We start from the raw sequence: 21,053 nt of genomic DNA on the forward strand, positions 1-21,053 counted from the left end.
ATTCTATAAAATTTGCATAGACTCTTTGTTTTATTAAATATATATTATTTGTAATTTATATAGTTCACCTCACTGTGGTTCGATCTCGGTCTTGCCGGGTTATTTATTACTTCAACACTCTTGTACTTAGGATAAAACATCAATCTTTTGGCTGTGTCATAATTCTTGTGAGAGTGGCCGAGGGACAAGGCTTTGAGCCATTGATTGAGCTTAAAATATCATAGCCAATAAAGAGGGTTTGAAACTGCAACTTCCAAGAGATGTAGTTGTTGGAACTGAGTTTGAGAGGGGTTTGGGCAGCAATATTAATGCTGATAAGGGTGTTATAAGAGTCATTAATGTTGAGAATGGACGTTAAAGGATTGGCCATGGCTGCTCGATGGAAAAAAAAATATTGGAAATTTGTTATCTCTTAGTTATGCTTAGATACCATAAAAACATAACAGAATTGATTCATTTCTTATTAATCAAAACTAATGTATAAATACACCACAGGTATGACAGAAAAGTAATGAAGATCCTATAAACTAGAAGGTTATTATAAACTGAATCCTACATTTGAATATACAATTTGTTATGGATAAGTTAAAATCTGATTCTCTCTTAATAGGTTTGCCCCTGCTCGTATTAATGATCGGATTAAAATATTTTTAAATATAAAAAATAAATATATAAGTATTGTTAATTTTTTTTAGCGGCTTTTTTTAATGAAATCAGAAAAAAGTAAGATAACCAGTTTATATAAAAAAAAAAAAAGATAAAGAAAAATACTACTACAATCATAATCAATTTACTTGTGCCCTGTTGTGGTAAGATGAAAAGTTAATTTCAATAGCAAAAAATTAATAATATTTGCAGGCACTATTAATATTTTAATGAGTTTCAATCAATACTAAAGATCCGATGGGTTAGGCTCTTCTATAGCCTGAGTTTTAAACTAAAATAGGTTGGAATTGACCTATCTATAACCTAGTCAACTAAACAATTCAAAATGTGACCCAATCGAACTAGCAAAAATCTAAAAAAAAATTGACTTGATTAAAAACTAAAATAAAATAAAGGTGATAACATTTTAACATTGTTTTTAAATATTAAGATGACTATGTTGTCCTGAGTTAACATTTCAAACACATTATTTGTTTGGGTCTAACATCTTTAATTTTTTAAAATTATCTTTTTATTTAACTACTCACTAATAAAAATAGACATACAAAGGAAATGAAGTAATTGAATAGGTTTTTTTTTTAAAAAAATAAAAAAAACATCATAAAAAGGTTGTAATAGAAAGCATTTATGAATATAATAAAAAAAAAGCTATGATCTTAGTAAAAAAAGTAAAAAAAAAAAATGATATTCAATACAAAAACCTCAAATAAAATTTTAATCAATCAATTTTAATGAACTTAAATTAAAATTCAAAGAAAAAAAAAGTACAAAACAAGTTAGGCTAATGGACTTGCCCGCAAATAAGGAGGCCAAGGCCCGTATGACAAACCTTTATTTTTTTTTTTATGTTCTTATCTTAAAAGAAAAGATGACATTTCAGGAATACAACCATTATAGAGGTGGTAAAAAAAAAAATAAAAAAAATCAAGCATCGGCTTTTTCAACCCCAGAAATTATTTCCAACCTATTTTAATATAAAAACAGCTAAAAACATTAGAATATCAATGAACCAATTTCTCAACCCAAAACAACCAAAAATTGGTAAAACAAAAAATAAAATTAAGCCAATTTGTTTCTTCATCAACCCTAATCTATTTTTTATAGTACATTCGATGATACACAAAAAACACCTTGAAGGAAATTTTCTCGTGAAATGAAACCTATGAATTTTAAGAACAACTCATTTGATTGTCGAAACGTGGTGAACCAGTGACTTTTTCTCTCTTTCCTTTTTTTTGATGACCCTATTTCTTTTATCTATCTCATGGACTAAAACATAGATAAAACAAAGTTTTGGATCAAAATATAAATATCTTATAAAACAAAGATTAAAAATAAAATGTAAAAAACTTTGGGGGACCAAAAAAGTAAAAAACATGCCTTAGATACACCTGAAAAAAAGAAAGAAAAAGAAGCTTGGATTTTGCTCTAGCATTCATTTTAGTCTCCTTGAGTCTTAATTATGTTTTATATAAAAAAAATTGAATTTGATTTTGCCAACTCAAGCATTAATAATTTAATGTCAAAATATTATTTTAACATTTTGAGAACTCTTACGAAAAAATTAACTAAAATAAATTATTAAGTTTAAATAACTAAATGCGGAAGGATCCTATTGAAAAAATATTTAAGCAATCATGAAAAAATATTATTGTATTTCGATACGTTAGAATATGCTCTACCACTTGAGGCATATTATTTTCATACACCTTTGCTGGAGTCTTGTGGCTATAGAACTTCTTATGACTTGCCTCCTAGGTGTATAGGCCTATAAAACTCTAGACATCCTTTGTCATACATAACCTGCATGGTTATATCAACTACTATAATATGGTTATAATAATTCTTGTTCGTGACGATGGCTATATCAACTATTCTAGACATTCTCATTTAGCTCATTTTATCTTCATTTTTTAGTCCATTCAGAAGCTTATTGGTGAGTTTTGCTTGCAAGTTTGTCTATGGATGTGAAATTGAAGATAACCTCTGTTCAATATGGAATTTCTGACGATGCTCTTTCATCTTTTTATTGTCAAATTGGGTGTTTGCGTATAGAGCGTTTAGTGATTTGTCTCGTGACTTACCTAGGAAGATTTACCTTGAAAAGATGAAGCGTAGCCCGCCATTGTAGGGTAACAATGCTCGCAGCTCTCTGCAATGCAAGAGTGTTTAATTTGTGCCTGCATAAAAGTTAAGAGGTTAACTTGCGAAGCAAGTAGCTTAACTTGTAAGAAAATTTAACCGTGGTTAGCTTTATGCGTGAGTGTTGACTTCTGTACAAGATCATTGATGTCTGTGAAAAAAAGAAAGAGATAAAAATATGGAGAGACGAGTAAAAATTGAGAAAAGTATCAAAATACTTATGCGCCTGAAAATTGTTGAACTTCCTCCCGAAACTTATTCTGAAGCTAAACAGGCGTATATATTACACATAGGATTAGCCAAGGCAATAACTGAGAGAGAGGGAAATGTACTCGTAAGCTTAAGATAAGGCCAGCAAGGATAATGAAAACGAGACAGCCCATTTCGATATTAATCCTCGTTACCAAGAAGCCTCCAGAACTGAAACTGCTATGTTCTTGTTTTTTATTGTCTATTTGCTCGTGTTATTTAGCTTCTTGTGCGCTGAACTCTTTTTGATATCTGGGACAGAACGAGCATCGAGATTTCGCCCGTCCATGGTTGAGATCACAGCTTGTCTCTACTAGGAGTTGCCTGTAGATCAGGGTTCAAAGGCTGTATATTTGTGCTCTTCAGAGGCATCTCATGGTTATGTTTTCCTTCATATGTTGTAATAAAAGCTTTTGGATCGTCTGATGCTCTTTCCACATGCTTGCGCACATTGCATTTGAGACTAGTACATCTATAGTAACTCCTGCAAGATGGATTTAAAATGTGTTGTGAGCAAAATTCGAGGAAAAAAAAATTAACAGCAACAAGTTCATGGATATACAGTAAAACATTAGGATATTATGTTATCCTTCATTATTCAAATTTCAAAGATATTAGGTGGGGAGCAATCAGTCAGAAACAACTTAACTGTAGCAGTTATACGAGTACCAAAATGCTGAATACAATGTTGCAAATATGCCAGATTCATGAAATATTGCAAAACAACCAAAAACGTTTGTCTTTAGAAAGTTTTTCGCATTAAACATTGAATCAGAGAAGCAGAAAATCAACATGCAATACATATCTCAAGCAAGTCTAATGTCTCAACCTGGGATATGGATTCCCCCTTACAATCTTCTGCCCATATTTTCTCCAGCGAAAACCATCCCCCAAAATCTCAGAATCTGTGGAACTTTGCACCACCACACGGGGCTCCTGAGCGCCCTCCCCTGACACGCCCCCTTTATTGGATTGTATCCCAGCTTTCCTAAAAGAAAAATTAATATATGTCCATTACATAAGAATCAAGAAGATAATTTCAAGGGTGATGTGTATAGTAAAATTAAAAAGGCATCAGGCCATGACAGAAGCTTATTGGATTCATTTCTTTTTAACGATGAGGTGAACCCTCTATAGTAGCTGATTTTCAAATCTATTCATGAGTGTTCTATCTCTTACCTTCTTTTATTTCTAGGTTCATCATCGTCTCCCTCCAATCCCTTGCTTCCGTCATTACATTCCCCATTGAGACCATATGAGTTATCAGAAGTTCCCGCACCAGCATTAATTGATCCAGTTCCAGCACGATCACAAGATGGCGGAGGTTTACCCTGGTAAATTGAATGCACCTGTAATCCTGTTTCGATCTGAGTTTCCTCTCTACCTTCAGAGCCTTCATTTCTTTCAATGAGTTGATTACTCCATAAGGGAGTGGTGTACCTATCTTGAGCATTGCTATCAGATACAGCTCCTAGTCCTTGTGTTCCTGATGAGTTGCGCTTAGGAGGCTGAGGCTTTGAATGGTTGTGTTCCCCTTTGTAGACAATTTCTGCAATTTGCCCATCAAATGATCTTTCGACCTTCTTTTTCACCGGACAATTTGGATAGGTGCACTTGTAGTAACTCCTCGGATATTCACTTCCTTTTACTTGCTTTTGCCCATATTTCCTCCAATTATAACCATCATATGAAGCCCTGTCCCCATTAGATGCATGTGATACAGTTTTTGGATCCTCCTGATTCCGAGATGTCAACCCTACTGCATGGGATGGAATATTCTGATGAAGATTTGAGGTGAGCTGGGATGGGAAATTTTGTTTATTTTGTTTTGGACACTGAGGGCGAGCCTCGACTGATTGTAGCATTTGCTGTGCATTGGTATTGAAGTTCCCCTGGTCAAAATAAATTCTTGCATCAGCATCTGAAGAAAAAAATACAGCCACCAGTTGCTAGATTACCATGGCAGAAGAAGTTACAAATGGTGGTAGAATTTCTCCACTCACCATACTCGCTAATAGAGAAACAGTTGCCTTCGACACAAACTTTGCCTGTGGTTTATATATGACATTGGTTTTGCTATCAGTACTTGAAACTCTATTAGATGAATTGCTAAGTGTTGTTCCAGAGAGTTCAACCTGAAAGTGTCCAAGAACATAAGGATCAGAAAGCAAGAATTCATAGTGGAGAGAGCATTCAGAAGAGCTATGTGATCACCTGGGAAGAAACCAATGCACCTGGAGCACGATTCACCGTTGGCCTAAACCTCAAAGTTTTTGGTCTAATGGCAGCAACTGCCATTTCAGAACAATCAGTAGAGGGTGAAGTATTGATGGCACCCGCAAGCAACTCTGAGAAAGATCTGAACTTGGAGCAACTAGGCCTGGAAGCTACTGGTTTAGCTATAACCACCCTCTCTGATTCCTTGATCTCCATTTTCAATAAATATCTGGAATATTAATTACATTTTACTGGTGAACGTGTAAGAAACGGCCATTTCAAGATCAAGGGAGCTTGGAAGTCCTATCTTTTGAACCTCAATCCACATTCAACAGAATGTAACAAAAGCTGCAGAGATGGAAAGTTGATTTGTAGACACTAAGAAATCGCTTCTGTTGGCTGGGAGAACCTCTCAGACCTGCATTATACTGGGATTATATTAATGGCAAGTATAAAATGAAGACTACATTTACAAGGAGGAAGAATAGAGCAATGCCATAAATTACTAGTCCTATAAAATCTCTCTGCAGCTCTTGATTATTCATTTCCATTGCTAATGTTTTATGCGAGTGGAACAACATAGGGATAATTACCCAAGAAACTCCACAGTAAACGATTCCTTTCCAATCAAAACATAAATGACAAGTGACCGAATCAAAAAGAAAAAACCAATTTGCAGAGGACCTCAGCTAGTAAGACATTCGCAAAATCCAACACTCACAACAACAAAAATTGCGAGTGGATTGGATGAGCAATGTCCAACACAATTATTACATATAAAAGAATCTCTAAGAAATCCCTCTGAAAGATCAGGACTTCAAAATGCCGTTGAATAAAACTTTGGTCTCTGGTTGCATAAAAAAATATAAATAAATTCTTTTCATTCTCCTGAGAACTTCTTGTGCATTGCTAGAGCAATGCTTTCCATCAACATAAAGTAAACTTCTGGTAAGAGTTTTGCGGCGACTGCCGAATTATTGTTATGTCAAGAAAATAAGCTTCAATTTGCAATTTTACTCGCTACGATTAGACTGTATCATTTAGTTACTCTTGATATTCCACTAATGACCATGGATCATCTGGACATGGGTGCACTCACAATCTCTAGGTTCTCAAATTTGTCAAATTTACAACCAGCTTGCGTTCTTTTTCTTGAGAAAAAGGAAGAAAAATCCCCCTATTCAACAGAGAAGGATAAAGGACCCAAAAAGATAAGAACTTTTCTACAAGCACTGCCCAAAAGAAATTACAATAGTATTCGAGTATTGTAATGAAAGTACCATTAAAACCAGTGTAGTTTCTAACACTAAATAAATATTTAAGAAAAAATATGCATAGCCAGAAATTAGTACTTAAAGGGTATGCAGAAAAGATTCAAACCCCAGAAATCTTAAGAACAAAGAACATGAACACAAACCATAGACTGGCTTTAGCTAAAAGCAGGCAAACAAGAGAGAGGCAGTGGGAACTAACCAGAAAGGCAACAAGTAAGAGCTAGTAAGGAGTTTCTATGCTTCCACAAGATCTCATTTACTACTATCTCAGTTCATAACATTATTCAATCTATAACCCTGCATTTGCAGAACCAAGAATTTTGTGAGAAAACTATCTAACTTTTAAAGGAACTGGAAAACGTTATACATAATGAGAGAACTTGACCTTGGAAACAAGAAATCTTCTACACAATTCAACACATGAACAGTTATTCTTTCAGCTTATATTACTAGAGATCTAGTATAATCGCCTTGTCCTTTTATTATACCACTTTTACTCGGCTAAAAACACAATTTTCTATCAAGTTTTTGAATAGCTAGCTAACAAGGTAGTTGAACACAATGAGCAGTTCCCTTATTTAGAAAGCTATGTGAGAGGGAGGGGGGTTAATTTGTTTCTTCTGCAAGTACACTGCGTGGCAATTTGGGCACAAGAAGAAGTTGTTGCAGGAAGGAAAATGCGGGGAATCCCAACCAACTTTTTATTACTCTTTATTTATTTTCGGAGTATACACAGTTTATATATATATATATATATATATATATATAGAGAGAGAGAGAGAGAGAGAGAGAGAGAGAGTTTCTGACAACATTTAGCATTATGGAATTGTCGGATGGTGATTTGATTGGTTCTTTAGGTTTGCTGTTTATTCGATGGATTATGTTTTATTTTAAGAGGGTTTTGTATGGTGAAGAGAATCGGCTCGATACTATAGAGCTGATGGTACTTGCCAGCTACCTGTCTCTATTTTCTGCTTTGACTATTCGCTGTTTGCTCCATCTCCAAGACTTACCTGCTTCGAATAAAACTTGCAAAGCCCACTTTCATCCATGGAGTGTGTAATCCACTTGCTGATGACCTCGTGGAAGGGGACTTTTCTATACTCTAAACTCCTCGGACTGAAAATCTTATATCTAGGCAGATGTGCCGCTGTATCACTGCTTAGTTTTTGGCACATGTGTAAGTGGTCCCAGTGTTTATGGTGTCATTTAAGACTATTTCCCCGTATCTACCATGCATGTCTCGACTGGTTCAGCTTAGCAACAGAGTTCGGGTTCATGTTGTGATATCATTTGTCCTTGGTTTATGGCAATTATACCTTAAAATTTTGATCCTACGTGAGTAAAAAAGGGATTTTTTTTTAATTAATATAGGTGTTCAAGCCAGTTTACACATATCTTGATTAATTTTATAGATCTTGAAGCTAATAATCATATAAGTTTTTAATAATTTTTGAGGATGCTGTTTTTAATAATTTTGAGGATGCTCATCGGATTCTTTGAATTACATGAGGATGCTGTTTATCAGAAAGTTTGAAGTATCCTACGTTTTCTGTTTTTCCCAAGCCCCCAGAAAAAAAGGGGACTAAAATCAAATGTTAATTCTTTTTCTTTGAACTGAGAGAGAGGAGGGGGTGCAAGATCCTAGATTAACAAGAAGGGATCAAGCAAAGCTAACTAACAAAACCCTTTTACGCAGCCGACGCCCTGATTCAAGCATATATGTTGGGTCTAACGACGACCAAATTGGACTTTTGTAAGCTGGCACAGAGCAACAATCTGTAGGCAAATTGGGCTGTGGTGAAGTAATTTTTTACAATGTTATTTAGGATATTTTTATTTTTATTTTTTAAAAGTGTTTTTTAAAAAATTTATTTTTTACTTTAAATTAATATATTTTTTAGTATTTTTAAATTATTTTAATATGCTGATATTAAAAGTAATTTTTTTAAAAAAAAATATTATTTTGATGTATTTTCAAGTCAAAAGTATTTTGAAAAGTAATAACTACACTTCCAAATAATGTTAATAAAGTTAAGCGCGGTAGGTCATTAGTCGACTTAGCTTTTGAGTTAGGTTGGATTCTAATATAAATTGAATAAGAGTTGAACTAGTTTGGCTCAATGAACTTAATAAATAAACTCATAACTTGATTGATCTGGTCAAAACTCGATTTAATATTTATTAAAAAAATATATCATATTAATTTTATGACCAGTTTAGATCTTAACTCATGATTTAGATGATGCCATAATCATGTTAAATAAACTTTTTTTTTGTATAATTTATTTTTTACTCAATTAAATAATCAACTTTAAATATATTTCCTTCAATCTAAATCACATTTTCTTATCGAAACATCTCTTTTATTATTTCAATGAAAGCAGTTTTTTATTTACAAGTACTTTCTTTAAATAAATAGCTACCATAATCTCAATAAAAAATTACACACACACACACACACACACACACACACACACAACACACATATATATATTATATATATATATATATATATATATATATAAACAATGTTTTAATAATTTAAATGTGATTAAAGGGGGAAAATACGAAATATGATAAAATCATGAAAAAAGTCAATTAAAAGATTTAAAAGAACATAAAACTTTACTTTCGTTGAACATTCTTTAGTAGTTTTAATTTCTTTTGCCATGCTAGGCACATAATAATAATTGAAAAATAAACTGTTAATATTCTAAAAAAAATCATAATATTATTTAAGAATCATTACAAAATTAAACAATAATTTAAATATCATGTTAACTATATTTTTTTTATATTGCATTTCAATTAAAAAATACTTACAAAATAAAACAATAAAAATGACCAGGCACATGGGCTATAGACATTAGGCCCGCATGCCTAGCCCTATGAAAGAAGGCTCAACATGCATGGGTCTAGCCATCTAGCATGCTAAGCTCACACACTTGAAAGTTTTTTATCTTTTCCTAAAGTGTACACAAAATATCATCCAACCTATAATTGTTTTTAAAAATAAACTAGATGAATCGTCGTCTAATTACCCAAATCTCAATTAGCATAGAAGTGGTCAAAAAATCTAGCTAGGTTTTTTTTGAATCCAAAATTCTATTTTTAACCTATTTTCACATACAAACATATATTCAACACCTTTAGAATTTCAATAAATTAATCTATCAACTAACAAAAAAATTTAAAAACATAAAAAAAAAAAAAAAAGTTCCCAACTCAGATTTATTTTTTCCAGAAATATGAAAGCTCAAAAACACTTTAATTATATTCTGGTAGTCAAAAGGAACACAATAACACCAAATTTGGCTTTTTGTCAATGAAATATGATCAACCAATCATCCTTTCTACTCTATTGATTTGCAGCGAGTCTTTATTCTCTCTCAAAACTCAATAACTAAAATGTTGAATTGTCAAACTAAAAGGATCAAATGAATTTGGCATAATTCTTTAGGTAGAAATATTTTTTTAAAAGGCACATTTCAAAATAGTGATTAAGAAAAAAAAAAAAAAAGCATTGTATTCTTGTCTGTGGTAAAATCAGTCACCAAGAGTTTTTTTTTTAAAAGCAATTAAACCCATTATTTTTATATAAAATGAGTATCAACCCAATGTTGAGATATTATTTCGACACTTTAATAATCTTATAAGCAGAAAATCAAAATAAATCATCAACTTCAATTCCAAATTCATTTTCTAACAGTATGTTAAAAAATTAGAACCAAATATTTTGATTGTTTTTATCCGTTTACTCTTTCTAAGCTCAACTTCATCATCTTCTAATTGATAATGATTACTCGAGTTGGCCTAAATTATTCTCTTAAGTGAACAATTTTTTTCTTGTTTCTTTCCAGGAAAACACATCCTTAATAATATAACATTCTTTGATTTCGTCTAATATTAGGATGAATATCCTAATACTTCGACTTATGTACAAGTAATTGATATGCATTATTATTGTATGTATTTTCAATAAATATACAACCCACAGACTTGGGTCTTATCTTAACCTTTTTAGAATCATGTATTGCTATCTTTGCAAGACAACCTTATACTTTGAGGTATTTGTTTGGAATGTCTTTTACCCTTACACAATTCATATAGTATATTTTCTAACTTTTTAGGGGCTTATTTTTTAAGTATATAGTTAGCAGTTAGAATTACCCCCCATATAAGTTCTTAGGTGCTTTGAACTTATCAATATAGATTTTTTTTTTTTTTTAATGTTTGGTTCTTACATTTTCAAAAATAACATTTTATTATGATGAATAAGAAGCAGTAATTTGGTAAATAATACCATTTTAAGAACTTAATTCACCAAATAGTGCTTTATATTCTCCACTTCTATTTCTTTTTGTTGCCTCTATCTTTTTGTTAAGTTGATTTTCAATTTTATTTTTGTAATGTTTAAATATTTCAAGAGCTTCATCATTACTTTCTAAACATATAAGGTATCAAACATGATCTTGTACAATCATTTATGAAAGTAATTAATAATTTTTTCAACTTCTAGTTTGCACAAACTTTAAATCACCAATATCTAAGTGAATTAAGTCTAGAGATCCACTACTTTTTCTCAATTTATTTGAAAATAAGGTTTTGTGAATTTTGATTCCACATAAATTTCACACTTATGATTTTTCTTAAAAATCACACTTGATAATAATTCATGGTTTATTAACCTTTACATATAATTATAATTCACATAACCTAACCTACTATGCTACACATCATAAGACTCAAGTAAATAAGAAGAAGAGGGATTCATATTTTTGCTCTTATTATTGATTACAATGATCATTACATTTATTTTAAAGAGACCATCATATAGATACCCATTTCTTACAAACATACCTTCTAAAAAGTATAAATTTATCACTTTCAAATACCATCTTAAAACCATTTTTGCTCAATAATAATTTAAACACTAAGTTCTTCCTTATGTTAGCAACATGCAATACATTATTGATGGTGAGAAGTTTTCTACATATCATTAGTATGATTTTTATAACAACCAATACCTTGGAGGTTGATGGGTTCTTCATTTATAGGTTTTATCCATCCTTTTATTTTTTTGGTAGAAAACATCCTCTTCTTAGTGCATACATATCTTGTAACACTAAAATTAACCTATCACTTCTCAAGATTTGTTTAATTAGGTTGACTTTGAAAAAAAAACAAACATGTTATTTTCAAAACTTCATCAAACGAGGTAATCAACTTCATTGATATTAGCTTAACAATCATTTCCTTTCATGGGATTGATTTTGTTGAGCCTTATTTTATTTACCGTGATTTGATCAAATATTACCATTTCACTTACAAACTACATCGTATATGAAAAGAGTATCATGTAGTATGAATTTTACTAAGTAAGTTCCTGGAAAATATTTGAAAGGTCATAAGTGATTCCACTTAAAGCCCTATTTGACATTGCAGTCCAATCGTGTATTTGAAAATTTTTGAATTGTTTTAGCTTTAAATTAATTTTTTTGGTGTTTTTTTTTGGATACCATTTTGATGTGCTAATGTCAAAAATATTTTTTTTTTAAAATATTTATTTTTGATGTATTCCAAGCAAAAACACCTTTGTAAAAAACAATCTCTATCACATTTCTAAAAACATGCCCTAAAACCTAATTTCCTTAGTCAAACTTTCTAGATCATATCTATTCATTACACTAACTTTTCATATATGTAAACATTAACATATACGTGAATAATGTTATATACATGAACAAATCTAACCAGATAACTTTGATGTTATTCTTAGATTTTAGGAAAATTTGTCGATTATGAACTTTTTTAATGACAACTTCAAATACTTGGCATGAATTGGTAGTTTATCATCATAAAAGCATGCAAAACAAAAGATGTCCTAGAAAAGACTAGAGTTTATACATGTATAAATCTATGAACTCAAGAATAACATGTTTCAATCAACTATACTTAAATTAAAATAAAAAAAAGGTACTTGTTGAAGCATTTTAAAGAACTCATCGATGAGTTCTTTGTTCTTAAAACTTTATAGCTCATCACTTGTGCAACTATGATATATGCAATATGTCTTCCAAGATTCCAACAACATCATCTTGGTTTAGATGCACTTTTAAACCAAGATATTTGAACTAAAGAATATGAAACTCAAATATCTTTTGAATAATATGAACTTAAAAGCTCTAGATTTGGAAGGAAAACCAAAGTATAAAAATGAGAAGACAACACTAAAATATACGACGAGGAAGAGTGTAAAAATCTAAAAAATTATTGGATTAAACTTTTCTGTCACCCCTTCTTTTTTAGATCTTATTATCAATAGAATTTTCTTATCATTATAATTTTTGATTACCCACCATAAATTAAGAATTATACATAGAAACATCAAGGTTCTTTGAGATTAACTTCTCATTCACACATAATGTGTATTATTAAAACAATTTTTTATAGACAAAATATTCATTCTAAAAAAAAAAATAAATTCTAATATAAAGAACAATCCAATTTTTAAGTTTTTTTTTTTTTTAATAATGTAGGATTTTTTTTTCAAAATTTAAGAAAGATTATAAAGATTGAGTTTGAGGACTACTTCTACTATATAAATAAATATGTAATAAATTGCACTCACACTCGTAATACGACAAAAATGAAAATCACCATCATAATACAGTCTAGTAATTTGGAAAAAAGAATCCAAATGTCCATTGCATTATTTTTTTATTAAAATAAAGAACTTCAACTGAAGAATGTGACATACCACAAAAGATTAGAATTCTTTTGGCATGCCTTTTGAATCAGCTGCGGTGCAATCTTCAAAATCCTTAGAAACAATATGGTATTAATTTTATTTTTTAGAGATTTGAGTTTAGATTTACTCTCTGTATGTGCAGAGTTTTTTATTTTTTTTTTATAGCCAGTGTGATTATTAAAGACTCTTAAAAATGTGGGGAAAGCACTGCTTCTCCACGTCTTTTAATTATATTTTATAAATATAATAATAATAATAATAATAATAATAATAATAAATATTATTATTATTATAATTATTATTATAATTATAATTATATTATTTATAGGTTTTTATAATTAATAATATACTAAAACGTGTAAGCTTTTTTCACTGTAGCTAATTTTTTTTTTTTTTTTGCATTTTTTTTTTGTTTTTTTCTTCTGTGGGCATTTTTTGTTTTGTTTTTTTTTTTTTTTTTTTTCTGTAGCAGTTTTTTTATTTTTCTTTTGTTTACATGTTTTTTTTTTTAACGTGTGGTTTTTCACTGTAGCTTATTTTTTTTTTTCCCTCGCTTTTGTTTCTTTCTGTTTTTACAATATAATTAAGTAATATACCAAAGTAGCTTTTTTTTTCAACTATAGTTAGCTTTTTTTTTTTTTTGCAGTTTTTTTTTCTGTAGCAGTTTTTCCTTTTATTTTTTTATTTTTTTTTGTTTTTTTTGTTTTTTTTTCACATGTTTTTTTTTTTAACACGTGGGTTTTTTCATTATAGCAGCTTTGTTTTTTTTTTCCTCGCTTTTGTTTCTTTTTGTTTTTTTTTTTACATATATTGTGTATCACTATGCACACAGAAACACTTGACCCTTTTTTTTTTTTTTTTTTGCCCATGGGTTTTTTTTTTTTTTCTTTTTTCTTTGTGTTTTTTTTTTTCTTTGAATGATTTTTTTTTGTTTAATTTAGATTGTTAATTTAAGTGATTTTTTTTTTAATTTAGTTATCATATTTTCAATTACACGGATCTTGGTTTTTTTTTTTTTATATATTAAGCTAGTTGAGAACTTAGCTTTGTAGCTTTTTTTCTTTTAAAAAAAAAAAAATATTATGGATTACTACAGTGTTTCCCTTACATGATTTTTGATTGGCTGCAGTGTTTCCCACATGTTTAATTTTTTAAATTATCTTTGTTAAATTTGTTTTTTTAATATTGAATTGATTGAGAATTTAGCTTTAGTTTTAGCTTCCCCCCATATTTTTTCATTATAATTATTATTATATTATATTATATGACTGTTTTTTTCTTTTTAATTTTTTTTAATGAATTGTTTTGTTTGATTTAATTTGTTAATGTTAAATTTTTTTTTATTTAGTTATTATATTTTTCATGATACGAATCTCGGGTTTGATGGTTTAAACATGATTGATTAGTTATTTTTTTTCATTTAGCTTAGTTTGTTAAAGTTAATTTTCTTTTATTTAATTATCAACTTTCATGACACGTATCTGGGCTTTGACGGGTTAACTTGATTTGATGGGTTAACCCGGTTTAATTCTAGGTAAACCCCGTTATTTTTTTTTTCTATTTAGTTATCAAACTTTCATAATGCAAATTTCAGGTTTTACGCGATAACTCTGGGTTTAAAAGGGTTAACCCAATTAATGCAATTATATTTTTCTTTTTCTTTCGTTAGTTTTTGCCTTTCTATTGATTTTTTTTCTTTATTTTTTTTAATTTAATCTATTTAATTTATCACACTTTTTATGACACGATCTTATAGCCATACCCACATCAATATTCTTTTGATCGCAGTGTTACAATTAGACTCACTTAAACTTAGGTCATAGCAAGTTTAATTTTTATTTGATTAATATTATAAATATTATTCTTTAGGTCATTGTGGGGCGTTTGCAAGCAAACCAAGATTCTTGGGGTATATCTAGAAAAACCCAAGATTTTTTAAATTTTTATTTTTTAATATTTTTATACAAAAAAAACTAACCCGAAGCATCGCGCGGGTATTAAAGCTATTATATATATAGCATGGAATGGACAGTTTAATATTCTCCGGCAGAAAAACAGAAAAATGTGCCGAGGAAGAAGAAGTAGCTGAGAAAGATTTCTAGAGTTCAGAAAGTTAGTTGGGTCTTCGATTTAGAACACGAGGGCTGGCGACCTCCCAAACCTTCCGAACCGAAATTCCACGTCCAAGACTGGTAGTTGAATTTTAATTTGTCATTTAGTCCTTCGAATTTAGATTAATAAATTATATACACGCAGACCGACACACAGTGGTTAGACACTTTCCTTTTTTAGGGGCAGCAATATTTGAAAGTACGCAGGCAAAATTATAGATTTTATTCACGCGCCCGGCTATTCAGAATAAATAAAGCTCTTGTTTTTGTTTTTTTATTCTCTTTTTTCCGAACCAAAGTTATTGCAGCGAATAATTTTATTAATTCCCCATATTCATTATGTGCTCGCATCTACATTTCTCTTTTACAAATGGATATATTTTGATTGGATAAAATAGTAGAACCAGTTCATTGTAATCCTATGTTTGAAATATGAAATTAAAAAACAATAGTAATGTAATAGTGTAATGAGCATTACATAAAAAAAAACTTATGTAATGATTTAATTGTAAAAGTAAAAGTTTTTATTATAAAGATTAGATTATAATATTTATAAATACAAGGGCCACATAAACTCTTAAATAAAGATCTATTTGTAGATGAAATAAAAATATAAGTATTGAAATAAATTATATGAAAATTACAAGGACTAGAGTAAAACTGTGTTTAAGACCTGCACTACATTACTAAAAAGTTTCATATAATAATAATAATAATAATTGTTGTGTTCTGACATCGCGATATCACATTTTTCCTATAAAAACCTTTTTGGTGTTGTGAGGGGGTGTTATAATTCAATTTTGGCTTGTTAGCTTTTAATTTAATCATACAGATTAAATTTAAAAGTTAAAAAATTAGAGATTTATTGCGATGAAAAGTATAATTTATTAACTTGTAAGAAACTAGGGGCTACAATATACCTTTATTATTCTCTTCTTATTATCGAGATAATAATAGTTATTCATTTTCAAATTTGATTCTATATCATTTTTTTTTAAAATAAGTTTATTTGAAACTTTATTGTTTGCTAAATAAATGCAAATCGTAGTGGATGTGGAGAGAGGGAAGACATTACAAGAAAACTTAAGTGAAAGAATACCAAAAAAACCCCAATCAGTTGCATGGCTGAGCAACCCTAACAAAAAAATGGCCACTGCAACCCTATCTCCAACCTAGAACCATTACAGGTCATTGAGCCATAATAGAGGGTCGCAGCTTCTTCTCCCCCGTGGCCAGTTCCTCCACGTCTCAACTGGCGCTGCTCCATCTCTCTTCTCCTCATGGCAGCTGCTCCAACCAGCGACTGCACCAGTCCATAAATCATTGTCACGATAGATCAGTCACCTATAATACTAGGTAATAACTTCTTAAACGAGATCTTTGCTCACAAAGAACAAAATGCTAGATATATGTTATTTTTCCTTGAAAATTCTTTTTAATTGGTCGATGCGATATTTGGGTGTGACAGGGGGGGAATATATGAAACTTATGAATAGTGTAAAAGAGTTGTCACATAATATTATGATATTTAGAAACCCAGTTTTGAGGTAAATAACAAGTTATGCTAAAAGAAAGATAGATACGATACTATTACCCTAAAACATCTACATTACTATTTTTTTTCTATTCCTAATGAGTTTGTTGTGCCTAATTTGCCAATCATCTATCTACAGGGATAAGAATGAGTTACTATAATGAGTTAAATCCTATAAGGATATTATGGTTTAAGTCTATCAATTCTAAAGTTGAGGTCATCTTTGCCGCTTTACAATTGTTTATCATTCATTCATTTTGATAACAACTGGGTAAATTGACATTTCTAAAGCCAATTACTTTCGATCAAGACCTATAACCATTAATGGTCTTTTTAGGTAACATTAATGAATGATCATGATGGACCTATATTAGACTTTGTACTAAGTGAACCCAATCCTAAACCTAGAAGAGGCAGAGCCAAACATTTTGTTTATGCATCCAAGATCCATGGACAACGACTAATGGAGATTTATTTGCAATTTTTGTTGAATGAGGTTTTTATGCCTCAGTCTCAAATATTTAAGCAATAACCATTATAAGTTGATCTACTTAGAGGTAAGATAATGGAATAACCATTATAAGTCGAAACAAAGTGATTTTAATGGAATTAGAAAGCTAACATCCATACCTTTCTATAATAAATGAAAAGAAAAATAATAATAAAAAAAAGCATGGAAATCGTTAGCCTTCAAAGACAAATCTTGTATTATGTCAATGTTGACCTTTAACCATTCCGACTTGAATATTTTGAGCTAAAGAAGTCCTTTTGATACAAACTTAATTTTGTTGGATTCTTAACTCGAAAACCTATCAACCTACCAAATTTCAGTAGAAAAAAAGCTCATATGAGAGAGATATGATGTTTCTAAGATGACATATGAATTTTGTCAACAAATAAGTTTTATGAAGAAAGAAGTCCAAATTACTTCCCAAAGCATCCAAATTAAAATCCAAGTCTTTATTTCGACAATTTAACTCTTCTAAGTTCAAAGTCAAAGCTTGAGGATTTTATGCAAGACTATTTCTCTTTTCTTAGAAAAATAGTTATTGAATCAATTAAATGTAAATTGTCTATTTAGATAAGGACTATTTTGTAGGAAAGAGGGATTAGGGTTTCCTATCAAATAAAAAGAAAGAGAAAAAGGAAAAAGAAAAAAGAAGGGGTGGCCAGAAGAGAAGAAAAATGCCATTTCCTCTGAAAGAACCCGAAATCATGCATTCTTCTTTTCTTTTGATTAGTTGTTCAATAGACATGCAAGGCTCAGCTTTTTTTTCTTGGTTGTAAGGACACAAAAACCTTCGGATTTCAAGAACAGTGAGATTTATTTTACCTTTTCTTTTCAATTTACATGATGAATATATTTGTTTTCACATGCTTATGTCTTATGATTGATTATTTTAATTACTAGAAGGGACTCTAAGTTATTATTGTGAACAATCTATTACTAAGTTTGATATCAAAACTAGAGTTGTGATATATAAACTTGTGAAGCAACTGAGTTTAATAATTATGGCAGAACTACGTTATTAATCTTAGGGAGAATATTCGAACAAATCAAACATGAACTGCAGACAGTTATGTGGTCTAATTAATCAATTTATCTAGTTCTTAATGATGCCATTAAATTAAATTACCAGTGCGGACACTGTGATTGTTTATTGGTTAGGGTTAGTTATACGACAGATTCGTTAACTAACCAATGTTAAGAAAATATAAAGATTCAGAATATAAATTAATGTTTCGTTTTAATGATCAGTTCTAATTTCCGTATGATATTTACTTGAAACTAAGGTTTGTTCTCTTGATAATTTTCTGATTTATTTAATTTAGCTTGATTGTTTAATTCTGCTATAGTCTAGATAATCTTTAAATCCCTCTAAATTGCATATCGTCTAGTACAAAAATCTGAACTAAAACATTCAAATGGGATCGATCCCTTACTTATTCTATACTATCTTGTTTATTTAAGTTAGGATAATTAATTTGTATGTCTACAACATCGCAACCAGACAGTCTCATTCATCCAATTCTAAATTTGCCATCACATAACATAATGCCAAACCAAATATCCCATGTAATTGTTCCTGAATGAAAATGCTTACTATATAAATAAATTCGGCAAAAACCAACTCTACAGATTCAATGAGAAAAACTCAGGAATCACAAGAGCTGCATAACTTTTGAACTTGAGCACGCACACAACCACGCAGCACATATACACAAGATCGGTTCAACTGGAGCTCCACTCCGTACATGTTCAGCATATGTGGTCCAATGGCGATGTACTTTTTGCTTATATTAGAAAGGAGTTCCCCATGCAGACCTAACCATATAAGGCGTCACGTAGTTACATGAAGGAGTACCCAAAAGCTCATTCAAAACTACGTCGTTGGCATACCAAATGAGAGTACCCAAACCATTAATCCAGTTATCGATCCCTCTAAAAATGAGTACTTTTGCAATCTCCCTCCGTCTAAGCCACACACACCCTTCAGCAGCATAGGCCGAAGTTTAGAAACCGAGCTTGTATTACTGCATGTCTTACAGAAATAAATCAAGCTTGTATTTGTTCTTCAACACCTGGACCCACAAAACCGAGCCATAAATAAGCGAATGCCACCTGATTTTCAGAAATAATGCATCATTTACAAACCTTACTTTCTGCAAACCTAAATCACCGCACCTCTTAGGTTGACAAACCGTGTCCTAATGAACCAACTGAGTTTCTTTTCCGACCACCACTTGAACCATAAAAGAACATTCGGCTTTGCTTCTCAAAAGCCTCACAACAGCTGGTTGCTTTGCAGATTGCAGCCACCAACAACACTGACTGAGTTAAAATTAACCCTAAAGCCATATACTGTTAAGTATCCCTATTCACGAGGCCATGAATTAGAGGAACTCCCAAATATCTCCTTAAGAAATCATAAATAGTTTGAAGTCTATCTATTGATTTTTAATTTAATAATTAAAATTAAATGAGATAAATAAAATAGCAAGACCATAAAGTTATTTCTATTTGTATCTCTAAATAAAATATTATAATTTAATTTTAATATAATGAGATTTACTGAACAGGATAGTCATATTTTCTAAAAATAATATAAGATCCCAATCTCAACAGCACCTGAGATCCTACAATTTGATTGAAGCCCGATTTTAAATTTCCTAAAGTCCCTCAATAGTCGAAAACATGTACAGGGCAAAAGAAAAGGGGATTTTTTGTATTAATTTAAGTGGTTTTACATCACGTATTCCATAGAAGAGTTATTATTATTTAATATATAGCATCATATTCAGCCACTATTTGTTTTTATATTTGAAATTACATTTGAGTTTGTTTGGGCATGAAAAAAACATTAAATTTATATTATTCTTTTTAGTATTTTTCAATAATTTTAATATTTTAAAATAATTTAAATACATTTTCAATTACTTGTGAGTCATAACTACCATATTTATTTAATAGCTTCAAACCATCTAGTTTAAGCATTACTTTTATTTTGATTTGACTTATGAATTTTGAAACTTTACTTTATAGCTATGATGATTATAGAAATTATTAGGGTGAGAAAAAAAAACTAAAAAACTGATTAAATAGAGAAAACTGGAAAAAAACTAACCGAAAAAACTAAATTGTAAAAAAAACCGATTAGAATTTAAAAAAAAAACAACTGGTTCGGTTCGGTTCAGTTTCAGTTTTATAAGCCTAAAACTGAAAAAAACCGAATTGAACAGAATCCAAATCGAAAAAAACCGAGTCAAACCAGAAAAAAACTAAGCCAAACAAAAAAAAACTGAGCCAAAATAAAAAAAATCGAGCCAAAACAAAAAAAAAAGCCAAATCAATTTGAACCAGTTTTTGTTATAAAAAATTGAACCAAACCAAAACTGGTTGGTTTAAACTGGTTTTGGTTTTTTAAAAAAATCAACTTGGTTATTTTTTTTATATATAAAAAAAACTAAACTTGAACCGAAAATATCACGTCTAGAAATCATAATTCAACACCCCTACTTTTTAGAGATTTTAAATAATTTTTTATATTTGAATTCATTTTTCATATATTTTAGCAATGAAGTATATTTTATTTAAGAATATCCCT

General features: G+C 30.2%; 1 protein-coding gene across 3 annotated transcripts; it reads right to left on the reverse strand.

Annotated features, from left to right (window-relative positions):
• Positions 1 to 752: 752 nt before the first annotated feature.
• On the reverse strand, positions 753 to 7,291 carry LOC118045877 (WRKY transcription factor 44). Of its 3 annotated transcripts, XR_004687057.2 has the most exons (8): positions 6,934 to 7,291; positions 6,748 to 6,845; positions 5,272 to 5,692; positions 5,061 to 5,192; positions 4,237 to 4,949; positions 3,887 to 4,045; positions 3,141 to 3,541; positions 753 to 2,846 (listed from the first exon to the last, which is right to left on the reverse strand). XR_004687057.2 is itself a non-coding variant. In XM_035054609.2 (7 exons), exons 3-7 carry the CDS (start codon positions 5,488 to 5,490, stop codon positions 3,355 to 3,357), a joined length of 1,410 nt encoding a protein of 469 aa, XP_034910500.1. In that variant the 5' UTR covers positions 5,491 to 5,692; positions 6,748 to 6,845; positions 6,934 to 7,291; the 3' UTR covers positions 3,006 to 3,354. The 3 variants fall into 3 exon arrangements, 2 of the variants coding, with proteins under 2 accessions (XP_034910500.1, XP_034910501.1); XM_035054609.2 differs by lacking the exon at positions 753 to 2,846 and having other exon boundaries at positions 3,006 to 3,541; XM_035054610.2 differs by lacking the exon at positions 753 to 2,846 and having other exon boundaries at positions 3,006 to 3,541; positions 5,272 to 5,702.
• Positions 7,292 to 21,053: the final 13,762 nt, after the last annotated feature.

This window comes from Populus alba, chromosome 16, assembly GCF_005239225.2.
Source record: "Populus alba chromosome 16, ASM523922v2, whole genome shotgun sequence".
Taxonomy (NCBI): Eukaryota; Viridiplantae; Streptophyta; class Magnoliopsida; order Malpighiales; family Salicaceae; genus Populus; species Populus alba.

What these genes read in the sequence shown, in the direction of transcription:
- LOC118045877 (XM_035054609.2), bottom strand. Translation starts at nt 5,490, where the DNA reads ATGGAGATCAAGGAATCAGAGAGGGTGGTTATAGCTAAACCAGTAGCT. An exon ending in TTTCTCTATTAGCGAGTATG is followed by an intron (nt 4,950 to 5,060) that starts GTGAGTGGAGAA and finishes TATTTTGACCAG; the next exon opens with GGGAACTTCAATACCAATGC. An exon ending in AGGGGGAATCCATATCCCAG is followed by an intron (nt 3,542 to 3,886) that starts GTTGAGACATTA and finishes TCCATCTTGCAG; the next exon opens with GAGTTACTATAGATGTACTA.